The sequence below is a fragment of the Triticum urartu genome, chromosome 6A, assembly GCF_056163025.1.
Source record: "Triticum urartu cultivar PI428250 chromosome 6A, HENAU_Tu73, whole genome shotgun sequence".
NCBI lineage: Eukaryota > Viridiplantae > Streptophyta > Magnoliopsida > Poales > Poaceae > Triticum > Triticum urartu.
In genome coordinates, this window is record NC_141878.1 from 486430540 (window position 1) to 486442946 (window position 12407).

General features: G+C 42.1%; 2 protein-coding genes across 2 annotated transcripts; both read right to left on the bottom strand.

The window, feature by feature from the left end:
• Positions 1 to 2755: 2755 nt before the first annotated feature.
• Positions 2756 to 5809, bottom strand: LOC147965821 (uncharacterized). The gene has a single exon (XM_087530623.1). It carries the CDS (start codon positions 5807 to 5809, stop codon positions 2756 to 2758), a length of 3054 nt encoding a protein of 1017 aa, XP_087386749.1.
• Positions 5810 to 5932: 123 nt separating this feature from the next.
• LOC147965822 (uncharacterized) lies at positions 5933 to 11642 on the bottom strand. The gene is made up of 15 exons (XM_087530624.1): positions 11628 to 11642; positions 11452 to 11515; positions 11278 to 11367; positions 11092 to 11175; positions 10837 to 10967; positions 10689 to 10699; positions 10443 to 10600; positions 9855 to 9977; positions 8708 to 8815; positions 8477 to 8618; positions 7807 to 7896; positions 7406 to 7761; positions 7215 to 7307; positions 6194 to 7114; positions 5933 to 6105 (listed from the first exon to the last, which is right to left on the bottom strand). Exons 1-15 carry the CDS (start codon positions 11640 to 11642, stop codon positions 5933 to 5935), a joined length of 2559 nt encoding a protein of 852 aa, XP_087386750.1.
• Positions 11643 to 12407: the final 765 nt, after the last annotated feature.

Sequence of the window (12407 nt, forward strand, 5' to 3'; positions counted from 1 at the left end):
TGTAGTCGTGGAGGAGATGACTTCTCCTCTACATAAAGATAGTGACAAATATGGTGCAGCGGGGCTTTTTTTATATAAGCATAGGGCGGCGGGAAAACGAAATAGTGATGAAAATTTGTTTTTGGCTGCCTACACCCCCGTGGGTGACATATCTATATTAAGATATTTAATATTTGGCAGCCTATTAAAAATTGTTTATTAAACAAGGAAACAGACATCTCAAAATCGGACCATGATCCTTCGTAATGATTCATATTATATTTCATTAATGCAAATTTGTGATTTATTATCACTTGCCTATGAAAACGTATCTGATTTTTCAGTTGCCTATGAAAAATTAATTTTCTTCTATATGAATATTTCTTAACCTTTATGATAATCACATTAATTTATTTATTGTTTTCCCTTCTATTATGTTATTTTCCATTACCTTGATGATATCTTTAATTATTATGTTATAGGTTATTGCCCGTGCGTAGCTACGGGACAAATGTTAATTTTAGTATTTTCAAATAAATCATGTATAACACAATAAATTTACGATCCTAATGTATATCAAAAAATATTATTGGACTACAAATATTTTTGTCAAACAAAGATTTGCAAAATATCATATTGTTTGTTCTTTTTCATCATAACAGTCTGTACAACACACATACGTACAAATGATAAACATAATTTTGTCTATCTATGCCAATGCATTAGCAGCAACGGTATTAGACAGATGCCACTCTCTGTCCATGCATTAGCAGAAGCAGCACATGAGCGACATCATTCGGTCAAAAAAAATGGCTCATCTCTCGCTCTCTCTCCCGAAAGGAGCAGCAGAAGCCAGCAAGCCCATGGACTCGCCTTCCTCCATCCGTCCCTCTATTCTCTCCCTACAACTCGAAACGAACTGATCCCCTCCAGCAGCGGCCGATGCCACCATCCTTCTAGCAGCTCCAGGTATCCAGCCTCGGCGGCCACGCAAACGCGCGGATGTAGGCAATATGATCATGGTCATGCCGTGTCAAACGATGTAGGCATAAGCAGAGTACATGACATTAAACAAATTAGTACAAAAATGTGTTCCACGCTGTAGAATTCAGACAAAGAAAATCAGTGAAAGGATAAAAACTTATATCATGCAGGGTTTGTTTCATCCTCAAATCTTATTGTATATCGTACTTCTTCTCCAAGTTCCACACCAACTTCTTCAGCTACTCTAGATGCAAGCGTCTGTTCAAATTATTAAAATGGGTTGAAAAGGTAAGTGAGAGCAGAGGATATGCATCTACAAAGGTAGCCTAAGAGCAGGAAACAAATTCAAACATTTTCAGCTACCATCTTCTAAGCAGTACAGTTATGGTTCAATCAGCTGACTGCTCCGTATAGGATGTTAGAAATCACTGCCGGAGCACATGAATAATTTTGCAGGCTGAAGTCTCCTGTTACAGACACACTTTTGGACACTATGGCCACTACCACATGGCAACCCTGTCACAAACGGGTAGGTCACAAAGGGGAAGCTGGATAAATCTCCGTGGCTGAGGCCAGAGAAAGTCCTCCAAGCTTATCTTTTAGGAGTTATCAATCTGTAATAATTTATTTATTTGATTCATGTTGCCCGGGTTTGAATCATGTTGCACCAGAAAATCCATAAGTAATACAGAAGCTTGCTCTAGATAATTAGCTAAGAGCCTTAGTCGCCATGCTAGTTGCTACGGACGTACCCAAAAGAATATAATCTGGTGCATGCTATGATCAGAAGGTAAATAGAGAAACCTAGTATTAAATGGCATCTAGAAAAGGATACACATTTTGATGAACATTTAAACAGTTGATACCTGCACAGCCAAACGTCTTGGCTGGGTGCAACCTTTAAGTCGACGACCCTCAGCCCAACCAGCGTCATTAAAATACTACAGAACGATGCTTTCTCTCTGAACCAATACTCGTCAGGTCGTAGATTAATGCAGCCTTCTACAATTTTTTAGGTTAGAACTCTTTCAGATCGGCATTAAACTCATGAAGGTACATGAGCCAACGCAAGAAATTAAAATGAAACTTGAGCTGAACTGATAAATAATTAGTTTAGATACGTGAAAGTATAGATAATAAATCTTTTTTCCAAAATACTGCACACTTCAGCGATCAGACACATGCATTGTCACATTCTCCAGAGTAGCACGTCCATTTGAACATATTTGCAAGTACGCAGGCTACCATTTTATTGTTTATTAGATGTACATATGCAAAAAATATCTTGAAAAGCTACACAAACTTCCCTTCTGCGTGTGTTGGTCTTATAACTCAGACAAATCATAATTCTGTACTTCTGACATATCAGAATAATACAGGGCTAATAAGGACGCCAATAAATTTACATTTAATCATACTATCAAAATACCAAAATAATAACAATGGATATGATCACTTGCCGTAACACAAAAGTTTCATTGCATGTTCCATGTATTTTTCAGGCCAATCATTATATCTGAAACACATATCACACATGAAATACTACGGTGGGTGATATGTACACTGCCAGAAACATTGCGATAGTAGAAAATATATAACAGCGATGATGGTGCCAACATGACGGCTGATTATTGAAATGCATTTAGTAGCTCAACTAAATGGAGTATACATCCAACTATCAAAATACCAAATAAAAAGGACATATGTAAAAAATGAATTACAATAAATCTTGACCATCACAAGAGTAAATGTTGCGTCATTACATAACCTGCCGGTCTATTAAGACTAGACTTCAGCCTGTAAGGACTTCCTTGTAGACGATGTTCTTCATCGAGGTCAGTAAGGACACGGTCGGACTTTTTCGCTTATTTGGATTGTCCTTTTGCTTGTTGGACTTCTCCTTCGGCTTCTCCTTCTGAATGAGTATCTTTATATTTCTCTTTGCGGTGGCTCGAGACAAAGCAACGTAGAGCTGACCATGAGAGAACACGGGATTGGGTAGGTAGACACCAACAATCGGGATTGTCTGCCCTTGAGCCTTGTTAATGGTCATAGCAAAGCTAAGCCTTATAGGAAATTGCTTCCTCTTAAACTTGAATGGAAACGTGTCGTTTTCAGATGGGCAGAGAGGTATTCGAGGAAGGAAGACCCTCCTGCCAGCGTGTTGTCCAATCACGATTTCGGCATCAATGGTGTTCCTCTCAAAACCTCTAACAACAAGCCTACTGCCGTTACACAATCCATTTGCTGGATCAATGTTCCTTAGAAGTATGACAGGGCAGTTCAGCTTTAGCTTGAGTGCATGCGGAGGAAGACCGTTAGGAGTCAATCCATTCAGAAATTCCTGAGCGTAGTAGCCATATGGGTCGTCCTCCGCACTGTCAAAGCTATGGTATATTACTTCATCTCCCTGAAAACGCTCTATCATGCGTATGTTTATCTTGTCGACATTGTCGTTTGTCGTGGAAAGGATTGCTCGAGATGTCATGTAATTTGAATCAGACATGTTGTCATCTAGACTCGGAAACACATGGTGAATAAGCTTCTCCAGGTCGTCAGCCTCGCCTGTAGACGGCAGACAAATGTCTTCAGGGAGTAGTATGTTGCCTTGATCGTCGACTTCCTCAGTGCCATTGCCGACCCTTAGCAAGTAATTTGCAAACCACGTGTCATTATGAGCCCTCATGTTGGTGATGAGCCGAAGCTGCCGCATACCCTTCCATAGATGAGAACTTCGTAGGGTTGCATCAATTATCTGGCCCCGCGACCCCCTTCTGACGACCGGAAGCACCTGCCTAAAGTCCCCGCCAAAAACAACAGTCTTTCCTCCAAAGGGTCGGTCGCGTATTCCCATGATGTCGCGCATGCTATTATCCAATGCCTCGACCGCTTGTCGTTTCGTCATGCTGGCCTCGTCCCATATTATCAATGAGGCCATCCTAAGCAACTTGGCGGTCCCACTCTGCTTCGTGAAGCTGCACGAGGCTCCATCATCGCAACTCAATGGGATCTTGAACCTCGAGTGGGCAGTCCTGCCGCCAGGCATGATAGAAGCGGCGACGCCCGACGTCGCGGTAGCGATACCAATCTTGCCATCGCTCCTCACCTTGGCAAGAATCGCCCTGTATAGAAAGGTCTTCCCTGTACCTCCAGGGCCATCAACAAAGAATACACCCCCATCACCGCGTTCAACAGTCGCTAGTATCTCGTCGTATGCGGCCCTCTGCTCCAAGTTCAGGGAAGATGCCAAATTAGTGTCATGCACGTCAAACTCAACGGTTGATTCCTCGATGACCTCTCTTGCCTCACCCTCGGTTGGATCAAACGCATCATCTATGCTTGGAAGAGCGAAATCAACAATGTCTTTACCCATGGATTGCAACATACCCCTAATGTCAAGCAACACCATCTGCTCCACCTCGATAGGGGACGTGCGTGATCGACGATAGTCATCTGACATAGGATCGAGGTGTCTATGCCATAAACCACGAACGTCGCCTGGCTCGCAGTGCACCAAGATGGTTGCGAAGAGCCTCCTAAGAGAACATGGCATCGCCCACTGCTCAGCCTCAGTAAGACAGTCGTCTAGCGTGTTATCTGCCTCGATGATTCCCAACCTTTCAGCAGCCTCTCTAAAGCTCCCACATAGAACGCCATCCACGGTGAGCAAGTCGTCGAAGGATGTTTTGCCCGTAACATGGTTTAGCAACACACGCAGGTAGTATCGGTCACCCTCGGCAGGATTGGCAGACACGATGCGACCTATTTGAAAACGCTCAACGCGCGGCTTCCAAAACTTCTTTTTCTTCTGCCACGTGAAGGTTCCGGGAAAATCCTTGTACAATATATGCCTAGCCCGAGGGTGTTCCTGGTTAGCCTTGAAATACTCCGTTAACATGGATTTTGAATTATTTTCAGATGCGACAACATTATTCAAGTCAGCCTGCGCATTGAATGCGACCCTGTGCATATTCGGGAGATGAAGAGGCAACTGCAAGACAGGCGGGTAATTGGCGCAAAGTAGAAAGCCAAATATCCTCCACATAGCCTCTGGAGGGGTGATCCACCTTGCATCAATGTATCTCTTGATCTCATCAATGTTACCATCGGCGTCGGGCTGGTCGATGCTGAAAGAAGCCTTATCATGGCCCTTGTAAATGTACTTATAAAGATATTTGACGGCCTTTATGCTGGAGCAAACCTCAACGTTGATGTGGCAATTGAACATCCGCAGAAGGTATGGGTTATATGGCACAACCCATCTGTTGTCCAACATCTTCCCTCGGACCTTAGCACGCCTTCCATCGTCTCTACGCCGATAAATTGGGTACGAGTCCTTCCCTTGTGATGTGTTTTCATTGAACGGCCGTGGGTATCTACATTTGCATCCGTTTTCTTGCATGCAAACATTCTTCGGGTTGAGAGCACCGCACGGTCCGTGCATCATATGTTTTACCACCATAGCATACAATTCCGGATACTTATGCTTGTCTGGGAGCTCTGCGGAAATGAGTCGGTCATACTGCTCCGGGACGATAAGCTTATATTTAGAGTCCATGATCAACAAAAAATGTGCATGGGGGAGGCCCCTTTTTTGGAACTCGACTACGTATACATATGCGACAACCACACCCAGGATGTGCTTCTTGAACAACATGTCCTTCATAGCCTCTAGCTTGCCGTAGAACACGCGAGCCACAATATCAGGTCGGTCTTGTGCCGTCTGACCAGGCAGCAACTCATTCGTTATCTCTTCCCATTTAGGATTGCAAGTCATCGTCAAGAAGATGTCAGGCTTCCCGTATGTATGAACAATTGCCATGGCATCCATATGCCTCTTCTTCATGTCGCGGTCGCCACCAGGGTATGTTCCAGGGAGCACTATTCTTACCCCAACAGCGCTTGCTCGGGTCTCCCCCGATGTTATTGCATCAACAACTCCTTTATACAAGTCGGCACGAATCTGCGTCTAGTTTTTCCTGTACCACCTCAACCGACAACTTTCAATCTTGACGTACATGTCGACCGCCCATTGCTGCAAGAGGCGTGCTCCATAGAGTATGGGATTGAAGATTCCAGGCCGTGTCTGCAGCATGTAACAGTAGTAGTCTCTGACAGAGACGCACAACCTGTTGTTGCCCTCTACACATGATTAAGTACAATCAAAATGAGGATATATTCGAGAAATAAGACATTATTTGTAGCAAAATGAGTCGGTCAGACGGCATACCTGCATCCTCATCATCATCATGGACCAGTTGAGGATGTAGTACAACCTCTTTCGGAACATTACATTTAAGTAGCTTTGGATGCCAACCTAGCTCCCCCCTTGGATAGAATAGGGGATAAGACAACGGGTCATATGCTCCGGAGGTCACACGTATACTGTGCCTTTCGTTGTTGTTACCACAAAGTGTTATCCTCCTGTCAAATCTTTTTGCTAGGTCGTTGCCCTCAACCCAAATTGCAGCGACCTCAGATGACAACGGTCTATTATATCTTCTTTGGTCAAGCCTCTTGTCGGTGTTTAGGTCTATCCTATAATCATCAAGGTTGTCCTTGTGTGCACCCAAACTCCTAAATTGCTGAGAGTACGGGTTTTCTTTGAGTATGTCTACTAACTTCTTCACGACATCCTGGTCTAATTGCTTGGTGGCCACCTTACGATGAGTTATGGTTGGGTCGTCATCATAGAAGTACAACTGCAAATGTTCTGGACGGGAGCTAGGCCCGAACGAATGTACATTGTGGTAGATGGAGCCATGGGCACGGAATGTGTACACCCCAGACTTCATGTTTGTGTAGTTCTCATCAAGGCTGACGCCAAGGGTTGTGAAGGCGAAATGCCCGTTGAAGAACCGTATGTTCTCCCGAAAATGTCTACAATCTGCATCCATGCTTGACCATAGCCTCATCAGCTCTGGGATTGGTTCCGGTTGTTTAAGTTCGATTTGGCCATTGCGACAGCAGAACCCGTCGGTCTCAGACACAAACTTTTTGGCCTTGCAGTGTTTGCAGTTTGCGTCGAGCTTCAGGATGTGAGTGGTGTCTGGGATGTTTGTGTAAACAAATTCTAATGGATCAACCTCGCTAGGTATAGCAAACGACATGCTTTCTTCCTCGTCAGCATCCATGTTATCATCATCGGACCCTACGTGCATTTGTTGAAACATAACGTTCAAAATAATAATTACATAAAAAATTTAACTACAATATAGCTGCATGCCGTCGTACTTCATATATGTTCATACCTTCGTTGCGGAACATGTAGTGCTCCTCATCCATCAATTCGGCTGCTGTCGGCTCATCGCCCATGATGCCGCTTTGAAAAAATTCGATGTCCTCTGGACATTCGTCGTTGCGAATGTCACCATAGATAAAATCATGTTAGAAGATGGTTGATCATAATGACAACACGAAATTGACAGTAGCAACTTCATACCTTCGATACCATCAATGTAATTCGTCTTGTTCATCGGAGGGTCGCCATCAGATGTATCATCTTCGGCCGCCCGAGAGACGGCTGATGCACGACAGATTAAAGTGGGACATTCAGAGGTTGAGTTTGCTAGGTCTGGACGTGGGAGCGCGATGGATTCGTTGCATGGGGTGTTTTTTCTTCTGGCATAATTGGCCTTCCTCCGAGCACTTGACTCCCCCTTCTCAATCACTGACATGCTTTTGCGACGTTGCATTCGCTTCTCTCGTACTTTTTCATTCACTGTTTCTCTGACATCAACGGATACATCTTCCTTATTCCGTTGATAATCTGCACGCCTCTGTGCGTTTATTTGCTCCCTTTGCTCGTTTGTTAAATTTCTTTTCCTCTCATTATCACGTTGCCTCCTAGCTAGATCATTGTCATGAGTGACAGCAGATGCGTCTAATGTTGAATAGGGAAATATTGCTGCGTCACCCTCGAATTCAATATAGCTGGAGCTATTAGGGTTGTCTGGTTTCATGTTGATTTGAAAACATAGTTAGAACCAATATTATTTTAGACGTCTTTAGGAAAAAAACCATGATGTTGTATTAATATGCTGCAATAAACTGTACGCGAATAGCATGATTTTGGCTAAAAGAACATTTACATATGAACATTACAAGAAGATATCTAATTCATGATGAAAATATAGATCATGTTTTACCTGATAACGAAAGTGGACGTAGGTTTTCATCATGGATAAGCTTGTCCTTTCTCCTCCTAGCTAGATCATTGTCATGAGTGACAACAGACGCGTCTAATGTTGAATGGGGAATTATTGCTGCGTCACCCTCGAATTCAATATAGCTGGAGCTATTAGGGTTGGCTGGTTTCGTGTTGATTTGAAAACATAGTTAGAACCAATATTATTTAAGACGTCTTTACCAAAAAAACATGATGGTGCATTAATATGCCGCAATAAAATGTAGGCCAAGAGCATGATGGTGGCTAAAAGAACATTTACCTATGAACATTACAAGAAGATATGTAATTCATGGTGAAAATATAGATCATGTTTTACCTGATAACGAAAGTGGACGTAGGTTTTCATCATGGATAAGCTTATCCTTTCTCCTCTTGTAAGCAGCTCTCCGCAGTGCGTTTCTACGATCTCTCTTGAGTTCTTCGTCGGTTTTTTGCTTTGTTTCTAGTGTGTCATTGAAGATCACATCTGATGTCGATCAGGACATTAGACAATAAATCATAACAATGACAGCATGAAATCGGATCAACCGAATGGAGTACGCACAAATGGATTACCTTGTACTTCTTTGTCATTATTGAGACCAGATGTGACTGTAGTAGTAGCATGAAATGTTGTCGCATCAACCGAAAATGATGTATAGTTGGAGCTAGTTGGGTTGTCTGGTTAAACAAATCGGATCAACAAATCGGTTAAACAATCGTTAAGACATGAAGTCGGGTACTGACTATAATGGTAAAAACCGTTAGAGGTTACCAGATAAATTAATAATATGCTGCAATAAACTGTACGCGGATAGCATGATTTTGGCTAAAAGAACATTTACATATGAACATTACAAGAAGATACCTAATTCATGATGAAAATACAGATCATGTTTTACCTGATAACGAAACTGGACGTAGGTTTTCATCATGGATAAGCTTATCCTTTCTCCTCCTAGCTAGATCATTGTCATGAGTGACAACAAACACGTCTAATGTTGAATGGGGAATTATTGCTGCATCACCCTCGAATTCAATATAGCTGGAGCTATTATGGTTGGCTGGTTTCGTGTTGATTTGAAAACATAGTTAGAACCAATATTATTTAAGACGTCTTTACCAAAAAAAACCATGATGGTGCATTAATATGCCGCAATAAAATGTAGGCCAAGAGCATGATGGTGGCTAAAAGAACATTTACCTATGAACATTACAAGAAGATATGTAATTCATGGTGAAAATATAGATCATGTTTTACCTGATAACGAAAGTGGACGTAGGTTTTCATCATGGATAAGCTTATCCTTTCTCCTCTTGTAAGCAGCTCTCCGCAGTGCGTTTCTAAGATCTCTCTTGAGATCTTCGTCGGTTTTTTGCTTTGTTTCTAGTGTGTCATTGAAGATCACATCTGATGTCGATCAGGACATTAGACAATAAATCATAACAATGACAGCATGAAATCGGATCAACCGAATGGAGTACGCACAAATGGATTACCTTGTGCTTCTTTGTCATCATTGAGACCAGATGTGACTATAGTAGTAGCATGAAATGTTGTCGCATCAACCGAAAATGATGTATAGTTGGAGCTAGTTGGGTTGTCTGGTTAAACAAATCGAATCAACAAATCGGTTAAACAATCGTTAAGACATGAAGTCGGGTACTGACTATAATGGTAAAAACCGTTAGAGGTTACCAGATAAATTAATAGCATGTGCATGTTGATCTTGCAGATTCCGATCTTTTCTCTGCCGATATGCAGCTCTCCTCAAGGCATTTTTACGATCTCTTTTGTGTTCTTCTTTTGTTACTTGCGTATTTTCTGTGGTATCATTCAAGTCATCTACTGATGTCTTCCATGTCATTTTCTGTGGTAAAAACAACATGACAGCAAACGAGTATGGAAATAGCTCAATCATTTTACCTTCTATATTTTTGTCTGCAATTACATCCGACGTGCTCGTAGCTTTAGGTGGATATGTTGATTCATTATGCAAGATTGATGTATCAACCGAGCTTGCAGGGTCATCTGATATAAAATGTTAGGTTACTACTTATTAAAATGGCTGAACCATGAATGCTAGGATGTAACATAAAATAATATTACTTGAATTACAAAGGGGGCGAAGATCATCTTTCCGGTGCTTATCATCTCGCGTGGGTTTGATTGGCTGCCCCAAAATATGATCTGCCCCAACATTAGTTCCTATTGTAATCCAGCACGGGCGTTCAGAAAGCAAAGATAAGTTAAACATAATCACAAACAGTATGATTATCAAATACACACATATAACTAACGACATTGTACCAGGGATCACATATGAAGGTTGTTGAACATTTGTGATATCACATAGAGTACGGCAGTGAACAATCGTCCCATCGTCTGTCTGGTTTATAAAACCATCTGCCTTCTTAGTGCGATAAGATGCCCGCCTCCACGCGTTGATAAGATCCCTATGTCTACCACTGTTACAACATGGATGACAGTTAGAGAACAACAAAGGTACGTACAAATCAATTAGATATATGTTGATGCAAAATCTATGAAACCAACACGGGGAACATCTATGAAGTCAGGTTACCATAACGATTAAGTTGCATACTATAGGTATTCAGAAAACACCAAGATTAGTGAGCACAATCACGCGTAAATACTTACCAGACTTTGTAAGGGATGGCTGATAATCTTTTTGTAATCTGACCATATCCTCCTCTTTTTTCTTCCGATAAGATTCACGCCTCTGTGCGTTGAACTGGTCCCTTGTTTCGCCAACTATTTGATTCTCTTCATTAAATATGCATACTGTTGCATGCTGCTCGCAAGTTTTGTCATCTGCATTACGTTAAGCGTAAAAACCACAAAGCCCATTAAGCTCATCTGGGAACATGGACTTAACCTCTCTGATCCCCTACCGAAGATGTCTATTTGGAAGCTGTATAAGCATGCCTGTGAATACCTTGAGTATCATCTTGTAGCTTAGTCGTACCATCCATATTATTCTCAGAATACGACGGAATCCCGTCGTTTGAAGTTTCCCGCCCTACAGCTTAGCAATCAACAAAATATATTATGCATGAAACATTATCAGCAATGTTGACACAGTCTTATACTTGCATGTAAGGGGATGAAGTTTGCATTATACCTGACTCCGTCGTGTAAATGTTATCAACATTATCAGCTACGGGTATGATGCTCGCATTGTGGTCTGCATCACTACTCCCACATGTAAGACCTGGAAGACGTTATGCATATAGTATGTCACTGTTAGATATTCAGGTCTCACGACTAAAAGGAAACATGGTAGACTGCAGCATACCTGTAGTTACGTCGTCTTCTGGTTGATGTTCGCCCGCTGTGCTTTTTGAATTCCCCATATGCAACTATTGAATGGAAAAAAACATGAAGACAGAAATGGTTTTTTATTCTACATATATAATGCAATGGCACTTTCATCTGCATCTTCTACATCTCTGTACTATCTTCGAAACATACTCTGTTGTCCAGCATGGTCTGTCTTTTCTTTCTTGCCATATTTATACAAATGCAGGATGCAGGATATTTAAACATGTGTACTTGAGACTATTATTAGCATGAAAAAAAACCTAAACTGTGTAGAATAGAAATCAATCATGCAGGCGGATTCATCCCATGTGAAAGCACTTGCCATGGCTGGATGAGATGCGATTGTATGGTAGTTATGTATGGAATTTGAGATGTATTAGATGCGATTGACGTTTGAGATGGTTTGTATACCTATTTTTCGGATCCAGGACGTGTTCTACATCTCTGTACTTTCTTGGAAACATACTCTTTGGTCCAGTATGGTCTGTGTTTTCTTTCTTGCCATATTTATACAAATGCAGGATGCAGGATATTTAAACATGTGTACTTGAGACTATTATTAACATGAAAAAAAACCTAAACTGTGTAGAACAGAAATCAATCATGCAGGCGGATTCATCCCATGTCAAAGCACTTGCCATGGCTGGATGAGATGCGGTTGTATGGTAGTTATGTATGGAATTTGAGATGTATTAGATGCGATTGACGTTTGAGATGGTTTGTATACCTATTTTTCGGATCCAGGACGTGTTTTGGCCGGGTCCTAGACGTGTCCGCGTATCCGCGTCCAGGATCAGCGCCGAATCCTGTATCCAGCGCGGCGGCGAAGTGATGGATGGCGTCGGCGACCTAATCCAGGACCAGCGCGGATTAGCGCCGGATCGTCGAGGTGTTGAACTCGGCGGCGAATTGATGGAGGGCAGCGGCGAC